This window comes from Hemicordylus capensis, chromosome 6, assembly GCF_027244095.1.
Source record: "Hemicordylus capensis ecotype Gifberg chromosome 6, rHemCap1.1.pri, whole genome shotgun sequence".
NCBI lineage: Eukaryota > Metazoa > Chordata > Lepidosauria > Squamata > Cordylidae > Hemicordylus > Hemicordylus capensis.
Genome location: NC_069662.1, coordinates 91,004,283 through 91,026,579, shown reverse-complemented (window position 1 = coordinate 91,026,579; position 22,297 = coordinate 91,004,283). Strand labels below are relative to the sequence as shown.

The 22,297-nt window shown below is 42.5% G+C and overlaps 1 protein-coding gene and 1 long non-coding RNA gene across 5 annotated transcripts in view; one reads left to right on the top strand and one right to left on the bottom strand.

Moving 5' to 3' along the window:
- LOC128331737 (uncharacterized) overlaps positions 1 to 11,118 on the bottom strand; it is a 61,657-nt gene extending 50,539 nt beyond the window's left edge. Inside the window, exon 1 of the long non-coding RNA XR_008310416.1 lies at positions 11,010 to 11,118. This is a non-coding gene — a long non-coding RNA (uncharacterized LOC128331737). The remainder of the gene's footprint in view (positions 1 to 11,009) is intronic.
- NPSR1 (neuropeptide S receptor 1) overlaps positions 1 to 22,297 on the top strand; it is a 166,076-nt gene that overhangs the window by 108,812 nt on the left and 34,967 nt on the right. For all 4 annotated transcript variants that reach the window (XM_053265534.1, XM_053265535.1, XM_053265537.1 and 1 more), the window contains 2 exons: positions 15,604 to 15,707; positions 17,885 to 17,978. In XM_053265534.1, coding sequence (XP_053121509.1) covers positions 15,604 to 15,707; positions 17,885 to 17,978 — 198 coding nt within the window. The remainder of the gene's footprint in view (positions 1 to 15,603; positions 15,708 to 17,884; positions 17,979 to 22,297) is intronic.

Sequence of the window (22,297 nt, the reverse complement as noted above, 5' to 3'; positions counted from 1 at the left end):
AATCTCCAGCTTGACTTCAGTTCTGATATTTTGGACCTACTGATATTGATGAGAGAAAGCTTTAAAAGACTGACTGGGTGACCTTTTTTGAAAGGAAATAGAAACTGGTGAGAACAAGCTATTTTTATTATATTGACTTGGACAATATGAGTTGGATTCAAAGGTGAACGCATTCCCAGAGAAGCTGGTTTTTTATACCTCACTTAGCATGAGAAGCTCTGAAACAGGAAACAGCATGAGAACTGCTATAGAACTAATATTATATTATCATTAAATATTATTAATATACTGCTTTTCAACAAACTAAGTTTTGAAATTGTTTACATTGTGAGGCGTATGATAAAATGGTTCCCTGTCTCGAAAGGGCTCATGTTCTTAATCACACACACAAACACACACCACCACCAGCAGCAACAGCCACTGTGTGTGTGATGCTGGCCTGAATAGAAATATTTGCACTCTCCTCCAAACTATAAAATAATCACCACTTTAAAAGGTTCCATATATATAGGCAGTACTTTGAGTTGTTTTTGGAGGGGGGGATACCTCATAACCTCTGCTACACTGAGCTTCATTTCCAGATGTTTATTTCTGTCAGTTCACCTACCATAGATCCAACCTCCAACTGCCAGTAGTCACTCAACAAAGCACAGGATTTCTAGTGCTTGGGTTTAAGATGAAAGTGAGAGCTGGATGTAACTGTAAAGGTATTGTGCAGATAACCACATGTGTCATGGTTTTATACGACATTCACATTGTGCTTCACTTGTCTATAGAAAGGAGCTTTTTCTCAGTGACTTAAAGTTTATGGAGAGACATTTCTTCTTTCTTGAGAAAACATTCACTCACTTCAGAAATTTCCTGTCAGACTCTGGTTTCTCATCTTTAGTTGTCAAAGTAATGTTTCAAATATAGCACATTGTAGGAACTAAGATGTCTTATAGAATTTAGTGGATCTGTAGCATTCCAAAATAAGAGACATCAGTTTGGTTGCACATATGCAGCTGCCGCATACTGTCCAACCTTCAGTCCATCTAGCTCAATATTGTTGGGACTGACAGGCTATGGCTTTCCAGAGATTCAAGCAGGGGATCTTTTCCAGTCCTATCTGGAAATGGCAGGACTTGAACCTGGGACCTTCAACATACTACTGTGTTACCAGATTGGCTTGGAAGTCTGGTAATTATCATCCTTTGTGACTATGTTTTGGCTTAATGTGGGGAAACTAATTCAAATTTGGTGCAAACCTGCACACAGCCAAATTATAAACTAAGGTACTAGGAAAGTGAATCATGGGTAAGGCACCCCAGTATTAGGATGCTGCTAACATCCGAACCCCTGCTAACATCCGAACCCCTGATAACTTGGCAAAGAGGCACATTTTAACCTGGTGATTCTCTTTATTTAGCAGGGGGAGAGTAACTGGCCCTATCCACCCCCTTGCTGGTGTGTATCTCATGTTTCTTTTTCGATTGTGAGCCCTTTGGGGACAGGGATCCATCTTATTTATTTGTTATTTCTCTGTGTAAAATGCCCTGAGGCATTTTTGGAAGGGCAGTATAGAAATAATAATAATAATAATAATAATAATAATAATAATAATAATAATGGAAAAATAAGCCACTGCATGGTCAATATTTGCACAATATAAGTGGAAAATCAAACCAAGACCTGGCAATGGCTTAAGAATGGCAACTTGAAGAAAGAAACGGAAGGTTTAATACTGGCTGCACAAGAACAGGCACTAAGAACAAATGCAATAAGAGCAAAAGTCAAAAAATCCACAACAAACAGCAAGTGCCACCTTTGTAAAGAAGCAGATGAAACAGTGGACCACCTAATCAGCTGTTGTAAAAAGATCGCACAGACTGGCTACAAACAAAGGCATGGCAAGGTAGCAGGGATGATACACTGGAACATCTGCAAAAAATACAAGCTACATGTAGCCAAAGATTGGTGGGAAGATGTAAAAATATTCTGGGACTTGCGACTACAAACAGACAAACATCTGCCACACAATACACAATACAGATATAACTGTAGTCGAGAAGAAAGAAAAACAAGTTAAAATAATTGACATAGCAATACCAGGGGATAGCAGAATAGAAGAAAAAGAAATAGAAAAAATAACAAAATACAAAGATCTACAAATTGAAATTGAAAGGCTTTAGAAGAAAAAGACCAAAATAATCCCAGTGGTAATTGGCGCCCTAGGTGCAATTCCAAAACACCTTGAAGAGCACCTCAACACCATAGGGGCCACAGAAATCACCACCAGCCAATTACAAAAAGCAACTTTACTGGGAACAGCCTATATTTTGCGATGATATCTATAACAACAGCAACAACACTGACAATAAAATTCAGCCATCCCAGGTCCTTAGGAAGGACTCGATGTCTGGATAAAACAAACCAGTCAATAACACCTGTCTGACTGTGTAAATAAATAATAATAATGCTCAGCAGGACACAATAGAGTTCGTGTTCCTTGAAACCAAAGCTAAGTTTTATTGAATAACAGAAATTTACAGGTTAAAAGTGGTAGTTAGTGATTCAGTAGAGCTGCTGATAATGTGGCACAGCAGGGAAATAACTTGCCTAGAGAGCAAAGGGTTGCCGATTCAAATCCCTGCTGGTTTGTTTCCCAGACTATGGGAAACACCTATATCGGGCAGCAGTGATACAGGAAGATGCTGAAAGGCATCATCTCATACTGCATGGGAGATAGCAATGGGAAACCCCTCCTTTATTTTATTAAAGTACCCAGAATGTTGGGGGCAATATGCTAAATCATTGTAAACCGCTTAGAGAGCTCCGGCTATAAAGCGGTATATAAATGTAAGTGCTATTGCTATTGCTAAAGACAACCACAGGGCTCTGTTGTTGCCAAGAGTTGACACCGACTCGATGGCACAACTTAACCTTTAAGAGGTTTATGCTTGGAGAATGACACTGAATTACGTCTAATTCACATTCAAGAGCACTATAGGATACGGGATAGCAAAGGGGGTGATAGAGAAAGTGGGACAGTAGAGATAGAGACACTGATCTATAGCTACCTATCATAGGTTGAGGAATGAGTTCAAGGATCACAGGTGCAGGTTTCCTTCTTGAAAAGAGGTATAGTCCATTCGTTGCAGAGGGCTGAGGCAGAGAGACTCCAGACCATGAGAGAAGGCAGTGTGCCTACTAAGGGACTGAGGTCTTGCTACTCAGGGAGGAAGCACTCCAAAGGAGGACTGCCCAGGGAAAAGGAGAGAAAAGCAAAACATCCCATGCAAGAGACCAGTTCTCTATGTGCATGTGTAAAGTGAGAGGTTTGGGAGAAGTGGCAAACATGAAAAAATAAAAGCAAACCTGTGGGTTGACAAGTACCTTGTGTCTTTGTTTCCGTTGAGGCAAAGGGGCAATGTGGTTTTAATAGTCACAAAGTGACCTGGGAACATGATCAGAGGTGTGTCCATTGTGCTGTGGACAGGTGATAGTCTTGAATCAAAGGAATGGCAGCGTGGTGGGACTGGTAAATAGCACGTTCCTTTAGGTGCTCTTCGGGCATTTCTCTGAAGACAAAGGAAGCAGCAGGACAGTTTCTATTAGGGGTGTGCACGAAACGATTTTTTGTGATTTGATTTGTACTCAAATCGAAACACCGCCGTTTTGATTTGTGTCCGAATCTGACCCATCCGAATCAGCCCAGATTCAATTTGGATCCAAATTTATCCGAATCCGAATCGATTTGGATCGGAAAAATGGGTCATGGGGTCAGAAGAGTGGGGTGGGGTGGTAGTGCCTAATGGGTGGAGGCTACCACCCCAATTTCCAAAAAAATGGGCAAAGGGTTGATTTAAATTTTTTTTTGAAGTTTATGTGTCTTTAAGATTTTTTATTTTATTTCTGCTATTAGCAGTAGCAAATGAGAGTGGATTCATGGTTTCTCATTGAAAATCTCATATGCAACCAGAGAATCTACACTCAGAACACTTCCAAAACAATAGAACCCAGTACACCATGGGTTATCAAGCCATGGGGGTGGTTGGCACCCTATGTTCACTATGCCACCACTCTCTCTGGGCCACCCAAGTGCCCTACATGTGCAATTCTGGGGCTGCTGAAACCTCCATCCTTCACTATGGGGGAAAAGAGTAAACTTCACTTCAAAAATCAAATAATATTGAGACCTTTGCCCAATCACTCTGAAACCTAGGTGGTAGCAGGCACCCATTGGGGCACTACCACCCAACCCACTCTTCCCCCTCCAAAATAACATCAACATCACACATCTACAACACCCGCAGAGCTTTGCAAAGAACAAGTTTTGGTCAAGCACATTCACATCCCCCCCCCAGAAATGCAATTTATCCACACACAAGAGTGTGAAACAACAACTAACAACAAACACCACACATAAATTTTTAAATTCAATTGCTGCAACCCCAAAGCCCATGCTCCACTGCTGCAACCCCAGACCCTGTGCTCCACTGCTGCAACCCCAAAGCCCTGCGCTCCCCTGCTGCCACCTTAGACCCCGCACTGCACTCCCCAACCCCAGACCCCGCGCTCCCCTGCTGGCCAATCTGCAGGCTGGAAAGGCTGGAAATTCAAACAGATGTCAAAACTCAAAATGGAGACTGAAGGAGAAAGATTTTTTGTGATTGCAAAATGGAGTTCCAAAACAGCCGAAACAACAAAACGTTTTGTATCCGAAACAGGGACGTTTTGTTTTGGCTACAAAATTTTCTGTTTTAAGCATTGGGTGTTTTGTTTTGGCTACATAACAGCCGAAACAGCCTGTTTTGTGCACAAAACGTTTTGTATCCGAAACGAAACACACATCCCTAGTTTCTATACAGACTGTCTGTGTGAATGGAAGGATTTTCAATATGACTCATCCTGATGAACTCTAGGTTTCCTATCTATAGGAGGCAACCATAGGTTTTGCTTTCCTTGGCTCTCCTGGTACTCTTTGGAGAAAGTTTCCTCCATGCCTAATGGGTGAGAGAGTTCTGTCTATTCTGATCAACTCTGTGTATGCCCAGAGACACCAAGTACCCACAGTGGTATTTCCCAATCCCTTGCAATCACAATAATGATCTGGAAGCATTAAGAATATACCCAATCAAAATGACTAATCTCCTTTCCATTGACAGGGGGTACATGCCTAGGCAGGGTCTCTGCTAACAGCAGAGATGACAACATAGCCATTATGGAAAACCAAGATACACCAGGATGCAACCAAGCCAGACGGGTAGTGTAACAACTGAGCTACAGCCCTGCCCCCCCAACATTAGTCCATGGTTCTATGGAATAAAGCACAGTCTTTTAAAACTAAGAACATTTGGTCACCCTTGTGCTAGATCAATAGACGAAATGCTTCAGCTGGACCAGATAACAATTGCCTGTTCCCGCACAACTGTTGGATCCTGAGAAGTGCAGGGACACCTTCCAAGTTCAGCATCATCGGGGAGCTGCTGAAGGTGGAGGGGGAGGTGCCAGGGAGGGTTGCCATTGCCCGGAAGCTGTTCCTGGCTGTTTTTCTGCTCAGAAGCACCCCCCGCCAATGCTTTTCAACTAGGGCTACCTGTTCTGCTTGAAACTCCTGGATATGTTTTTCCAGGCTTTCTTCCCCATTAGTTTTCACCATATCAAGGCATTAAAATAACTGGGATTGCCTTCAGTATCCACTGGAAGATCAGTCCAAATTCCTGGAGATTGATCTCAATTCCCTGAAACTCCAGGCCAATCTTCAGCAATCCTAGAGAGCAACTAGCAAGAAAGGCTTCAGATATCTCTCTTTCAAATCACTGTGTTGTCACGCCCCACCTCTTCGTCAAGCAGGCACTAGTCTTGAGCTTTCAGGTTCTGTCCAAGACTGCGTGGGGCATGATTGAGCAGGGAGGTTATACAGAGCCTGATAACAGCAGTCTACTGCGCCCCTCCCATTTATAGTCCACAGAGACTACTCACAGTTCGGTTCTTTGAGATCATGGAGAAATCAGGATGGAAAGAGGTGGGGGGGCGGAAGGCACACCAAACACAAGACTGCAGTTTTAAAGCTTTATTAAAAACTAAAGTTACATTCAAGTTATTAATCACGCAGGCATGTAAACAATTTCAGTCAGATGTTTCCTAGTATAGGGTTCTCAGCAACAGGTAAAAATAATTTCTCCTTCACTAGAAAGGAATGGCAACTAAAAGCATCTTATTCAGACTAGCTGTGAAAACCATTATTTTCCTGAAAGGCTGCTGACAAGCCTATCTCCTAGGCGATGGTTCCCTTATCTCTTTACTCTCAGCACAAAAATGTAAACATTCTGTAGCTAACATTCTGGCCAAGGAGTCAGAGCGCAGACATGAGTGAAGGAAAGAAAGGGCGATCAAATGCCCAGTCTGGAAAGCAGATAGGGGGAAGGGAAAGGCAGAGCTCTCATTCTGATGTATTAACTAAGAGCCCCAAAAGCAGAGGCAAGAGAAGCAAAGGGATGGGAACAGAGGGGGAAGAGAAGCAACAGCCAGCTGATACAAGGATGCCGCTAGAAAGCAGAGGAGGAAGAAACTCCCCCCAGTCGAGAAGGAATGAGGGCAGGATTGAGAGGTGAGTTAGTTCTGCAAGAAGGCATTCTTTGAAGGCATTCTTGTAGATAAATATTTATTATTATTACTTGTTTACACAGTCAGACAGGTGTTATTGACTGGTTTGTTTTATCCAGCCATCGAGTCCTTCCCAAGGACCTGGGATGCCAGAATTTTATTGTCAATGGTTATAGATATTGTCGCAGAATATAGGCTGTTCCCAGTAAAGCTGCTTTTTGTAATTGGCTGATGGTGATTTCTGTGGCCCCTGTGGTGTTGAGGTGCTCTTCAAGGTCTTTTGGAACTGCCCCCAGGCGCCAATGACCACTGGGATTATTTTGGTCTTCTTCTGCCACAGCCTTTCAATTTCAATTTGTAGATCTTTGTATTTGGTGATTTTTTTCTATTTCTTTTTCTTCTATTCTGCTATCCCCTGGTATTGCTATGTCGATTATTTTAACTTGTTTTTCTTTCTTATCGACTACAGTTATATCTGGTGTATTGGGTGGCAGATGTTTGTCTGTTTGTAGTCGGAAGTCCCATAATATTTTTACATCTTCATTTTCTACCACTTTTTCAATTTTATGGTCCCACCAATGTTTGGCTACAGGTAGCTTGTATTTTTTGCAGATGTTCCAGTGTATCATCCCTGCTACTTTGTCATGCCTTTGTTTGTAGTCAGTCTGTGCGATATTCTTACAACAGCTGATTAGGTGGTCCACTGTTTCATCTGCTTCTTTACAAAGGCGGCACTTGCTGTTTGTTGTGGATTTTTCAACTTTTGCTCTTATTGCGTTTGTTCTTAGTGCCTGTTCTTGTGCAGCCAGTATTAAACCCTCTGTTTCTTTCTTCAAGTTGCCATTCTTAAGCCACTGCCAGGTCTTGGGGATGTCTGATTTTCCACTTATATTGTGCAAATATTGACCATGCAGGGGCTTATTTCTCCATTTTTCTGCTCGGTTCTTGACTTGTTCTTTCTTGTAGGCCTGCTTTGTTTCATTGGTGTTGAATAGTTTCGCGTTATTGACCATTTGAAGTGCATCCTCTTCACTGTCCTTGATATATTCTTCAAGGCCTCTTTTCTCCTCCTCTACTGTTTGATGGACTTGCAGCATTCCTCTTCCACCTGAGCTGCAAGGGAGGTATAGCCTATCTACATCACTGTGCAGGCGCAGAACATGATTGATGGTCATTATTTTCCTGGTCTTATGATCCAGCGTCTCTAGCTCTGCCTGGGTCCAGTCTATTATTCCTGCAGTGTATCTGATAACAGGTATAGCCCAGGTGTTTATGGCTTGTATGGTGTTCCTGCCATTGAGTTTGGACTTGAGGATTTTTCTAACTCTCCTGATGTATTCACTTCCAATTTTTCTTTTAACTTCAGTGTGTGCGATGTTATGAGCCTGGAGAATGCCCAAGTATTTGTAAGGTTCTTTCTCTTCCAGGTTCTTGATCTAGCTTCCATTGGGTAGTAGGGATGTGCACGGTCCGGAGTCCCCCCCCCGGTCCGGCACAGGGGGGGACTGTAACTTTAAGCGGGGGGTGGTAGTACTTACCCTCCCCCACCGCCGCTCTTCCCCCTCTGGCGCTGGTCCTTTAAAAAATCTTCTTGGGGCAGCAGAGTTCCTCCCTGCCACCCCTGCCCCCGTCTTTGTTCCTTAAGGCTAAAAGAGACTAGAGCTAGTGGCGCGCATGCACCCTGCATGGCGTGTGTGCTCATCTCTGACGCTGCCGCGCACGCGCCACATATGTTGAATGCGGCGCGCGTGCGGCAGCGTCAGAGATGAGCATGTGCGCCGTGCAGGGGTCACGCTAGCTCTAGTCTCTTTAAGCCTTAAGGAACAAAGACGGGGGCAGGGGTGGCAAGGAGGAACTCTGCTGCCCCAAGAAGATTTTTAAAAGGACCAGCGCCGGAGGAGGAAGAGTGGCGTGGGGGGGTAAGTACTACCACCACCACCCCCGCTTAAAGTAACAGTCCCCCGCCCATCCGGACCTCCGGACTTCCGAACCGGTCTGGAAGGCTTTAACAGTGTGCCCGAACTGAACCATGCACACTACTATTGGGCAGTTTTTCTTATTTTCCCTCTGTTCATTATTAATGCAGCACACTTGTCTAGTCCAAACTCCATTGATATATCGCTACTGGATATACGGAGAGTGTTTAGCAGTGATTCAATTTCTGACTGGGACTTTCCATACAACTTCAGATTGTCCATGTACAGCAGATGGTTGATTTTACTTGATGTTTTAGATGTTTGGTATCCGAGGCCTGTTTTGTTTTGTATTTGTGAAAGTGGGGTCATGGCGATTACAAACAACAGAGGGGATAGTGAGTCCCCTTGGAAAATGCCTCTTCTAATGCTAACCTGTCCAAGTGTCTCGCCATTGATTGTTAACTGTGTACTCCACATGCTCATTGCTTTTTAAAAAATAAATATCTGAATGTTTTTGCTGACACCAGTTGTTTCTAAACATTTTAGTATCCATGTGTGAGGCAATGAATCGAAGGCTTTCTTGTAGGCAATCCATGCAACACTTAGATTTGTATTTCTTCTCTTGCAATTTTCTAAAATCATTTTGTCAATCAGCAGCTGGTCTTTTGTGCCTCTGGTGTTCGGACAATTTCCTTTCTGTTCAACTGGAAGCTGTTTGTTAGTTAATAAGTGTTGCATGACTTCATCTGCTTTTACTACTACTACTACTACTACTACTATTATTATTATTATTATTAGCTATTATTATCTGCTATTATTATCAGCTATTATTTCTTGTTTACACATTCAGACAAGTGTTATTGACTGGTTTGGTTTATCCAGCCATCGAGTGCTTCCCAAGGACCTGGGATGCCAGAATTTTATTGTCAATGGTTATAGATATCGTCGCAGAATATAGGCTGTTCCCAGTAAAGCTGCTTTTTGTAATTGGCTGATGGTGATTTCTGTGGCCCCTATGGTGTTGAGGTGCTCTTCAAGGTCTTTGGGAACTGCACCCAGGGCGCCAATTACCACTGGGATTATTTTGGTCTTCTTCTGCCACAGCCTTTCAATTTCAATTTGTAGATCTTTGTATTTGGTGATTTTTTCTATTTCTTTTTCTTCTATTCTGCTATCCCCTGGTATTGCTATGTCGATTATTTTGACTTGTTTTTCTTTCTTCTTGACTACAGTGATATCTGATATATTGTATGGCAGATGTTTGTCTGTTTGTAGTCGGAAGTCCCATAATATTTTTTACATCTTCATTTTCTTCAACTTTTTCAATTTGATGGTCCCAATTCTTGGCTACAGGTAGCTTGTATGTTTTACAGATGTTCCAGTGTATCATCCCTGCTACCTTGTCATGCCTTTGTTTGTAGTCAGTCTGTGCGATCTTCTTACAACAGCTGATCAGGTGGTCCACTGTTTCATCTGCTTCTTTACAAAGGCGGCACTTACTGTTTGTGGTTGATTTTTTGACTTTTGCTCTTATTGCATTTGTTCTTAGTGCCTGTTCTTGTGCAGCCAGTATTAAACCCTCTGTTTCTTTCTTCAAGTTGCCATTCTTAAGCCATTGCCAGGTCTTGGGGATGTCTGATTTTCCACTTATATTGTGTAAATATTGACCATCAGGGGCGTAGCAAGGTTGGAGTGGGCCCAGAGACAAGATTTTAAAATGCCCCCCCCCAAAGTCCAGGGCCTCCGCACACCCCAGGCCCCCAAGGATTTAAGTCTGATATTCCAAAATAAGTATGCTGCCTGCAAATACATTTCACTGAATACACACACACACGTCACAATATATAGCGATATACATTGAGTACTATACATTTGTATTACTTTTAATGCCTAGAACACACTAGAAAGATGAATTATTAAAATGGGCCCCTCGCTGCAGATTAGCAAAGGAGACTTTCAACCATGCAGGGTGAACCTATGTTTGTTTTCTCAGAATTCTGAACAAATTCAGTCAAGTTTGATTGCAGGAGGTTTTTCACAGGAGGCTTTTAAAGCCCTTTAAGACACATCTCCTCTGGAATGGAGGTGCTGCATTCACATGTTGGCCAGATTGACCCTGAAGTCCCTGCAAGTTATTGGGGAGCAGTTCACACACAAGAAAAATAAAATAAAAGCACCACACATGCTTCACAGTTCTCACTCAGACCTTCTGGGTTGCAAAACAACTTGAACATAAGTGCATTTATAAATGAATGAATGAATAAATAAAATTAATAAAATACTGTTCCAGAAGTTTTTGCAATTTTCTGCCATTAACAAGCCACTTATAGGACTTTTTAGATAGTTTTTTTTAAGTCAGCAAATTTTCCAAGCTGTTTCAAAATAAATATTCAGAGACTTCTCGGTCCCTCCCCCCCCCATATCCAAGCCCTATGGCAAGCAGATCCCTATATATGGGGGGGGGGGGGCGGGAAAGGTAACCACAAAAAGGAGTTCACACTCTACCTGGCAAATGCTGGTCTGGGTTAAGCAGTGCAGCAGGGGGTCTTCTGCTGCAGAGAACACTCAGGCTGCCTCCTCCTTCCTGGCTTGCTTGGGCCCTACTCGAGTTCAGGCTTCACTGCGGCCTACAGGGAGGCCTCCGTGGAAGCCCCGCCCACCTGCCGATCAGCTGAGAGGCGGGAGAAAAGGAGCTCTTGGCAGCTTGTCTGCTGCTTCGATTGCGGGCCAGCAGAACAAGCAGGAGAGACGGCGAAGAGGGCAAGTGGCTGAGAGGCTATGGGGCTGGGCAGGGGGCAATGGGGAGTCACATGAGGTGCCTCTGGGGTGCCCCTCCAGGCAGTGGGGCCCCCAGACAACTGTCTCCCCTTGCCCTATCATTGTTACGCGCCTGTTGACCATGCAGGGGCTTATTTCTCCATTTTTCTGTTCGGTTCTTGACTTGTTCTTTCTTGTAGGCCTGTTTTGTTTCATTGATGTTGAATAGTTTCGCATTCTTGACCATTTGAAGTGCATCTTCTTCACGTCCCTTATATATTCTTCAAGGCCTCTTTTCTCCTCCTCTACTGTTTGATGGACTTGCAGCATTCCTCTTCCACCTGAGCTGCGAGGGAGGTAGAGCTTATCTACATCACTGCGGGGATGCAGAGCATGATTGATGGTCATCATTTTCCTGGTCTTACGATCTAGCGTCTCTAGCTCTGCCTGGGTCCAGTCTATTATTCCTGCAGTGTATCTAATAACAGATACTGTATAGCCCAGGTGTTTATGGCTTGTATGATGTTCCCGCCATTGAGTTTGGACTTGAGGATTTTTCTGACTATCCTGATGTATCCACTTCCTATTTTTCTTTTAACTAAAGTGTGTGTGATGTTATCAGCTTGGAGAATGCCCAAGTATTTGTAAGGTTCTTTCTCTTCCAGGTTCTTGATCTTGCTTCCATTGGGCAGTTCTATTTCTTCTGTTTTTCTTATTTTCCCTCTGTTCATTATTAATGCAGCACACTTGTCTAGTCCAAACTCCATTGCTATATTGCTACTGAATATACGGACAGTGTTTAGCAGTGATTCAATTTCTGAGTGGGACTTTCCATACAACTTCAGATCATCCATGTACAACAGATGGTTGATTTTACTGGATGTTTTAGATATTTGGTATCCGAGGCTTGTTTTGTTTAGTATTTGTGAAAGTGGGGTCATGGCGATTACAAACAATAGAGGGGATAGTGAGTCCCATTGGAAAATGCCTCTTCTAATGCTAACCTGTCCAAGTGCCCCGCCATTGATTGTTAACTGTGTACTCCACATGCTCATTGCTTTTTTAATAAATACCTGAATGTTTTTGCTGACACCAGCTGTTTCTAAACATTTTAGTATCCATGTGTGAGGCAATGAATCGAAGGCTTTCTTGTAGTCAATCCATGCAACACTTAGATTTGTATTTCTTCTCTTGCAGTTTTCTAAAATCATTTTGTCAATCAGCAGCTGGTCTTTTGTGCCTCTGGTGTTCGGGCAATTTCCTTTCTGTTCAACTGGAAGCTGTTTGTTAGTTAATAAGTGTTGCATCACTTCATCTGCTATTATTCCAGTTAATAATTTGAACATGGTTGGCAGGCAGGTTATCCGGCTATAATTACTTGGAACTGCACCGTTTGCTGGGTCTTTCATAATGAGATGAGTTTTCCCAGTTGTTAGCCATTGTTCAATATCACCGCCTTTCATAATGTGATTGAATTGTTTTGATAGTTGTTTATGTAGGCTTATTGTGTGTTTAAGCCAGAAGCCATGCAGTTCATCGTCGCCTGGCACAGTCCAATTTTTAATTTTCTTTGCTGTTTCACTTATTAATTCTGTTGTTATTATTAGATCTTGCATTTGTTGGTTACATTTTTTGACCTCTTTCATCCAGCCTGCTTTTTTATTATAATCTATTGGATTGTCCCATAATTTCCCCCAGATTTGCACTGTTTCTTCTTTATTTGGTGTTTCTACGTTTCTTGCAGTTTCTCCTTCTATGCTTTGGTAGAAACGTCTCTGATTCGACTGGAATTGGAGATTCTGCCTGTGTTGTGTAATTCTGGCTTCATATCTGCTAATCTTCTTTGACACTGCTGTTATTTGCTGCTTTATTATTTCCAGGACTTTTCTAATTTTCCTTGAATCTAGGTGGTATTTTTGAATCAGATACTGTTTGGTGTTTTCATTCTTCAGCTTCTTGTCTTTCATATCTTTCAATTTACTAGCATCTGATCTAAGCCTGGAGATTTTATTTTCTAATCAAATCTTCCATTTAGGTGATGTACTCCTTTCTTTTTTGACAGGTCCACTGATCTTATATCCGAGCTCTTGTGTTGTTATTGTTGCTGCACTGTACATTAGTTGGTTTGTTTCTTGCAAATTCTTGGTTGTTATTTCTGCAAGTGCAGCATTGACATCTTTTAATGCCTGAGCAAGTTGTTTTTTGGCAACTGTTTTTAGAGCTGGAAGTCGAACCCTGTTGGTTGTTTGGTTCATGTGCTCAGTTATTTTTTGCTTTAGTTCTTGTTGCTTTTCTGTTAAACGGCATTTGGGTTTTTGAGGTGAAGGCAAAGGGGAGGTTGCCTGGTTTTGATTTTGAAACAGTTCAGCAACGGTGGTATCCTCTATTTCCAACACCTCCTCCATCTGCGCCTGAGCAACTGCTTCAGTTGGTGGTAATTCTTCTTCCATATCTTGAGCCTGTGTTGCTCTTTGCAGTTCTTCCAGCTCAACTTCTGTGAATACTTTATTTCTTATTATGAATCTTCTCTGGTCTGCTAGCCTTTGTTCTGTTATTTCTGTATCTGGATGCTTCTCTTTCCAAATTGGGTACATTCTTTTTAAATAACCTCTTCTAGTTGGACTAGACTTGTAATAGCAGATCATTATTTCCTTGTTGGCATTTTTTGTATATTTTTTTCGGTTAAGCGACGTTTCTTCCAGTAGCTTTGCTGTCTCCAGCCCTGGTTGCTCAACTGAAGATCCTGAGTCCTGTTGCCCACCTGCCACCAGATGTCCAGGGACTATAGCACCTGGCGCGATCCTTGTTGACCCAGGCGACGACCGATCCGGTATAGATTTATTAAAGTTACATCTCACCATATTGTTGATGGGAGAGGCACTCTTTGTCTGGCTCCTCTGGTGAGACCTGTCCAGTATGGTTGGACCTCTGGCATAGTTCTCACCTTCATCAGAGCACACAAGCCCCACAACCACGTCAAGGTAGTGCCTCACTGGGGGATCTGCTATTATTATTATTATTATTATTATTATTATTATTATTATTATTATTTACATTTATATCCCACTCTTCCTCCGAGGAGCCCAGAGCGGTGTACTACATACTTGAGTTTCTCTTTCATAACAACCCTGTGAAGTAGGTTAGGCTGAGAAAGAAGTGACTGGCCCAGAGTCACCCAGCTAATTTTATGGCTGAATGGGGATTTGAACTCAGGTCTCCCCAGTCCTATTCCAGCACTCTAACCACTACACCACACTGGCTCTCTTACTGTCTCTTACGCTGGCTCTTACTGGTCAGCGCCATCTGCTATCTGGTCAGGAGGCCTTGAGGAAGTACCTGGGATGCTGTAGGCTTTCCAGGCAGCTTAGGTAAAATATCCAGCAATGGCTACGAAGCACAGGTAGCTTTTGCCTAAGGTTCACATGTTAGCCCCTGGGGCAGGAGCAGATGTCTCCCTTTGATAGGGCAGTCATCCACTCCCTGGGAGAATATGTCTCCCTGACTTGCTGTTCTTTTCTCCCCTGCTTGTTCTTTTTCCTCCTTTGGGAGGGGTATGTATCCCCCTTTTATAAGCTCTCCTCAATCCTCCTTGTTATATCTCAACTCAAAAATAGTCACATCAATTCTTTCTATGTCTCCATCCTTAATGTAAACAAATTGCCCCTTCCCCAAACTCTCTCATACCATATCAGGGCAAGGAGCCTATCAGGGCTGGGCTTGATACTTTGTTTATTGATTCAAATGGAATCATGTCTGTCTTTGACCAGCCTGACCCAGGTTGCTCAGTTCTCAAAGCTTGGTTGGTGCCTTCCAGTTCCAAGAATGTTATTAAAAGATAGCATACAAAGCAATTCAGCAGTTACTGTGTGAAAATATGCATCCCTAAAATATGTAGATATTAATATCAAGTGCAGTTTCCTAAGACCTTCTAAATATGATTACTCTCAGCAGGTTTCAAGCTAGTTCTCATGACTGACATCAGCATAGCACAATGCATAAATAACTTCAAGGAGACAAAGAGGGTTGAATTTCCTCCTCTAGTCAATCCTTGACTATAGAATGGATAATTCCATTCCATTCCGTTACTGTAGTTCTGCAAAATCAAAAGCTCACATCCTAGTTGTCTCTTCCAATAACACACTCCCAGACACAGGCCTCAATCTGGCCTTTTGGATTCTCAGAGCAGACCCCAATTCCAAAGAGGGGTTTGCCAGCTTGTTCATATCAAGCACTCTACAGCTGCTCTCCCTGCTTGCAGGAAATAGGATTGTAGTCCATGATGACACTGTAGCAGCCATATATTTGTGTCTCTCTAATTATGTATTTTGGTATTTCTCAACAGATTGTTTTACAGGCTTCATAAATATAATGACTGATATAATTTGGCGCTTCACTGGAGATTTCATGGCCCCTGACCTCGTCTGCCGAATAGTTCGCTATTTGCAGGTACAAGGCAGATAAATGTCTATTTTGTAATGTGTTTATTCTTTAATTATTTTCCTATTGTAATTACTTGACTATTGTGAAAAAAACTTGAACCACTCTAAATCAGAAAAGTGCAGTACATTAACAACCAGGAATGGAATGTTATTCCATTAACTAATTAACCTTTCAGAATGGAAATCTAATATGTTTTGAATTCTATGGATTGATTTAATCATGTTCATTGCATGATCCTACACATATATCAGGTATGTTTGTTCAGGAGCTTTCAGTGTGAAAAGAAAGTAACTCTTGAACATAAGCCATAAGCTTATAAGCTTACATCTTGGGGAATCAAAACTAATTAAAGTAAAATATTGGGATTTTAATTATTATCCTTCATATTTATGAACTCCTTTAGGAGCCCAGGGCAGCAAACGTGGGGTTTATTCCACTTTAACTTCACAACAGTTCTGTGAGGTGGGTTAAGATGAGAAGTCACTGGTGTCATGTCACAACATTGTTAGGTGACACTAGCTGTGGGTATGCCCTGTCCTAATGTGCCACTGGAATAAGTCTTAGATGTTGGCCCTACCAAAGTGAGCATGATACTCATATATGATTAATGAATGGACATGACAATAAGTCTGGCTGATATTACAAGTTTTATCATGGAACAGTGGCGGCTGGTGAGGGTGGCACTGGGAGGGCCATGAGAGGTACCTTTAGAAAGTGACTACTGGTGATACCACAAACCTTAAGTGGCGCAGCGGGGAAATGCTTGGCTAACAAGCAGAAGGTTGCCGGTTCGAATCCCTGCTGGTACTATATCGGGCAGCAGCGATATAGGAAGATGCTGAAAGGCATAATCTCATACTGCATGGGAGGAGGCAATGGTAAACCCCTCCTGTATTCTACCAAAGAAAACCACAGAGCTCTGCCAGGTGTTGAAATCAACTTGACAGTACACTTTACTTTTACCAGCGATACCGCCAGCACCTGCAAGCTACTGTGAGCAGAGGCGTCCTACTGGATATCCCATGAGGTGGCTGCTGTGGCTTTGCCACTCACCTGGCCTCTGTGCACCAATCTCCGTGGTCAGCAATACGCCCGTCAGGGAGTGACTTTGTGGTAAACTTCAGGGAGGAAAACTTGCAACAAATTAGCATTATACGTAACAAGTAGGGCATGCAACAAAATCCTGCTATCCCCAGCCCTTTTAAAGAGTATCAGTCCTCTAGCACAGGGATTCTCAACATTGGGTCCCCAGATGTCATGTCATTGGACTTCAACTCCCATAATGGCCAACCAAAGGCTACTGGGGCTGGGGATTATGGGAGTTGAAGACCAATAACATCTGGGGACCCAACACTGAGGATCCCTGCTCTAGTGGTCCCTTTCTCCTGAAACACCCCTGTATTGTACAGGAAAGGGTGTGTTTTTTTAACCTCTCCGCACACATCCTTCCCCCACCGCACCTATCCTACCTCCAGAAAACTGGAGCATCCTCCTCCTCCCCCCACAACATCATTTCCCCCTATCTTTTTCTACTGACACCTACCTGGACATTCAGTTTCCACTGAATGCCATAGACTCAATGATAGATTCACACAGCCTGCCCAGCTTCTAGTTTCTTTAGACCCTCCCCACACCCTCACCTGGGGTGGGAATGAGAGCTGCCCAGAGAAATCCATGATTTGAGCATAGCTGTACTGGGGCAACAATGGCATATTTTCTTTTCCCCACCCTGAACAAAACATAGCAGAAAATATAGGAGTGCTCCCTCCCCATAGAATGAGTTGAGTTTAGCATTTTCTTATCTCTATATGTTTTTGACATTCTGAAAGCTCACACAAGTCTTGGGAACTCGAAAGGCCATTGCGTGTGTGTGTGTAAATACCGTGTTTCCCCGAAAATAAGACAGTGTCTTATATTAATTTTAGCCCCCCAAAATGCACTAGGGCAATTAGCGGTACATCAGAAATTACTGCTAGGTCTTACTTTCGGGAAAATAGGGTATACCAAGTTAACCATATGGCTCTGTGTTCGACAAGAGTCAACTCTGACTCGACAGCACAATCTTTCTTTTCCCCCCTATATAGATGAGCAGGCTAGTTTGGGTGGCTAAAAAAGAATTACCTTCCAAATATTAATAACTGGCTACCCTATAGCAAATGATTTTCTGTTTCTTTCTGCTCTAGGTTGTACTACTGTATGCCTCAACTTACATCTTGGTATCGCTAAGTATAGACAGATATCATGCCATAGTGTATCCAATGAAGTTCTTTCAAGGAGGTAAGAGGGTTTCCCCCACCACACTAGTTCTTTCCCCCCTCAATAGCTTCATTTCACTAGATAACTTTTCAATGAGTGCAAATAGTCTTTTTGCTATGCATAATGCTCTACCCTCCCTTATTAATTCATATTCTTGAGCACTGTTCAGGCTCTCTTGCTATTTTTCAAATGCCTGTGGTATTGGCCTTTGGCATTTTAATACTATTAATACATTTCATGTGAAGTGATACTTTACTTAAAAGAGTATTAAAGAGCTTCCATTGTGGGAAAAAGCAATTAGGAATCCAAAAGTTAATAAAATGAAGGGAAACTATCCATGGTTGAGTTTCTGTAACAGCACAGCTCTGATTTCAAAGTTTTAATTAGTTTAAGGCCATGGACCTTAATCATGTTATTTTAAGTTCAGCAAGAATTCCATCAATGTCAATGCAATTCTCCATAGTATTGATTTTAAAATATACTTAAGGTAATCGTGAACAAGCACAGGGAAATGATTTTTACCTGTGTGTTCACAGATATCGCAACTGCAGTTTTGGACAATGGTGGAGGATGTGCTATCAGGAAGAGAGCTACCAGAATAATTTTAAATTGGAAAATATGCTCTGCGGAGCAAGACTGCATCAAAAGAAGCTTTTCTTGGGAAAATAGCTGCCAGGGGCCATTCAGATCCGGATTGTGACAGAAGGAAACAGCTCAGGGGAGCCAGCAGCAACTATTTAGCATTTTAAAAGCATGCAAACATTAATTGTGCACTTACAATGTCTAGTTTGATATTTAGAGCAGAAATGCTTATTACAGATAGGGGGCTGCTGACAAAAACAGGACCCAACAATTCCCCATAATATGAAGCATTGCCTACCCCGTTGTGACTTCATCACAGTTTGCCCACTTACCAAATCAGTCAAACATGTGGAGCAAGTGCAGGGAAACATACCTCATAATCATGTAATGCTACAGGGTAGGTGATATGACATATTATGGGGATGTTGTTTTTAGTAATAACCCTGTGTCCCACATCATGTTGAGCTCTGTCTCAAAGGATTTCATCAAAGATATAGGTTTAATGGATTTCCTAATTACAGTACGTAAGAAGTTTTGTGAAAGGTAAAGTCTGAATATTAACGTGTTCAAATTGCTGTTCAATAAGACGAAATGGTTGGAAGTTGAACCACATCAAATTCCAATAAGGTAAATATTCTTAACTAGCTGACCGGGTGCATAGCTTCTGCACTGCTAGTTCGACTCTCCCGCCTCTTCAGCCCCTTCTTCCTGACTCTGTCTTCTGGCAGGCACCTCTGACGCCTGCCTGACCTGGCCAGCTTCTCTCCCACCACTCGCCCAGGGTTTCTCCTGCTGGTTTCTCCGTCCCCTCCAGCCACCGCCTCCTCTTCCTGGCGGCCCAGCTGCCTCCTGACCCTGGCGGGCGCACAAGCCACCACCTCACCACGGCTGGAGCCACCGCCGCCTCCTCGCCGTGGCCACCTCTATTTCCCCCGGCAGCAGCTCAATGGCCTCCTGCCGCATGTGAGCTCCCACCGCCCAGCCAATCCGGCACCTCCGCTGCCCAGCCAATCCGCTGGGTGCTGGGACGCATCCCCACAGGCATGTTTTCAAGGATTAATTATAAAGATACTGAAGATGATTAAATACTGAAACTAATCTTCATCAAGTTAGTTTTTGCCAGATGTTCCATACAGTGCATTTGCGTGTTCAGATTAAAAATGATAATAACCAGTCTATGATTGGCTTTATTATATTAAATCTGTTCCCATTGTTGTGAAATTGCCTGGTGTAATTAGGCTATGGTCCATGATGGCCGATCATGCAATGATTGATTGAGATTATCAAGTGAAAAATATATCTACGTACAAGAATGGTAGCAATTACAGCTCTTGTACATTTATTTTATTATTATTTATTTACACAGTCAGACAGGTGTTATTGACTGGTTTGTTTTATCCAGACATCGAGTCCTTCCCAAGGAACTGGGATGGCTGAATTTTATTGTCAATGTTGTTGCTGTTGTTATAGATATTGTCACAGAATATAGGCTGTTCCCAGTAAAGTTTTTTTTTTTAATTGGCCGATGGTGATTTCTGTGGCCTCTATAGTGTTGAGGTGCTATTCAAGGTCTTTTGGAACTGCACCTAGGGATGTGCGAACCAGTTCGAATTCGAACCAGGGTGGTTCGAAGGTTCGAATTCGAACCAAACCAGCCATCAGGTTCGAGCTGCAGGTGGTTCGATTCGAACAGGTTTGAACCGGATTGAACCAGTTAGAACTGGATAAAACCAGTTAGAACCAGTTTGGACATCCAAAAATTGGTAGAATGGTATCTGGCACCCAGGGGTACCTGCCATCCAAACCCCAAAGCAATCGGACACTCGTACGATTTTTTATGAATTTTTGAAAAATATTTCTATTTTTTTCTCATAGGATATAATGGGACTTGAACTAGGCCATTATACATTATTGTGGAGCACCCATGGGTGCCAACAACCACCCCAACCCTGAAGCAATCGGACAGTACTATGATCTTTTATGAATATTTGAAATATTTTCAATTATTATTCTTCTAGAGTATAATGGGACCAGAACCAGTTCATATCCCCTATTGTGTAGCACCTAGGGGCACAAAAGTGGGGTGGGTGGTATACAGACAGGGGTGCCTACCACCCACAAAACCCCAAGGCAATTGGACACTCCTCTGATTATTGGTGAATTTTTAAATTATTTTTGAATTCCTCATAGGGAATAACGAGGATTGCAGCAAATGTATAGCTTCACATCGGGGGGAAAGGGGTGTCGTAGAGCAGAATGTGATGGGTGGTAGTTCCTAGGGTGGGCAAGGAAGCTATCAGAATTATTTGAAAGGAATTGGGCAAAGGGCTGATTTTTAAGTGATTTTTGAAGTTTACACATCTTTAAGGTTTTTCTCCATAAAGAAGCATGGAGGTGTCAGCAAATGTATAGCTTCACGTCGGGGGCTAAGGGGTGGCCTAGAGCAGAGTGTGGTGGGTGGTAGTGCCCAAGGGGGGGCAGGTAGCTATCAGAATTATTTGAAAGGAATTGGGCAAAGGGCTGATTTTTAAGTGATTTTTGAAGTTTATTTGTCTTTAAGGTTAGCAATGAGAGTGGATTCATGGTTTGTCATTGAAAATCTTATATGCTACCAAAGAATCTACACTCAGAACACTTCTGAAACAACAAAACACAGTACCCCATGGGTTAGCACCCTCTTTGCACTAGACCACCACTCACTCTGGGCCACCCCAGCACCCCACAAGTGGCTTTAAGGTTTTTCTCCATAGGGAAGAATGGAGGTTTTAGCAGCCCCATAACTGCACTTGGGGGGTGCTGGGGTGGCCCAGAGCAAGGGTGCCAATATTTCAAATATTCATAAAAAATCATAGGGGTGTCTGATTGCTTCGGGGTTTGCATGGTTGTTGGCACCCATGGGTGCTCCACAATAAGGAATAATGAGGAATAATGGGCTGGTTGGAGTCCCATTATATCCTATGAGAAAAAAAGAAATAATTTTCAAAAATTCATTTAAAAAATCATGCGAGTGTCCGATTGCTTTGGGGTTTGGGTGGCAGGTACCCCTGGGTGCAAGATACCATCCTACCAATTTTTGGGTGTCTGAACCAGTTCTAACCAGTGTGAACTGGTTCGAATTTGAACCGAACCAGGGGGAGGTTCGAGCAAAACCAAAACCGAACCACCCACTCCTGGTTCGAACCTGGTTCGAATTCGAACCAAACCGGGCAAACCGGTTTTGTGCACATCCCTAACTGCACCCAGGGCACCAATTACCACTGGGATTATTTTGGTCTTTTTCTGCCACAGCCTTTCAATTTCAATTTATAGATCTTTGTATTTTGTGATTTTTTTCTATTTCTTTTTTTTTCTATTCTGCTATCCCCTGATATTGCTATGTTGATTATTTTAACTTGTTTTTCTTTCTTATCGACTACAGTTATATCTGTATTGTGTATTGTGTGGCAGATGTTTGTCTGTTTGTAGTTGCAAATCCCGAAGTATTTTCACATCTTCATTTTCTACCACTTTTTCAATTTTATGGTCCCACCAATTTTTGGCTACAGGTAGCTTGGGTTTTTTTTGCAGATGTTCCAGTGTATCATCCCTGCTATCTTGTCATGCCTTTGTTTGTAGTCAGTCTGTGCAATCTTTTTACAACAGCTGATTAGGTAGTCTACTGTTTCATCTGCTTCTTTACAAAGGCGGCACTTGATGTTTGTTGTGGATTTTTTGACTTTTGCTCTTATTGCATTTGTTCTTAGTGCCTGTTCTTGTGC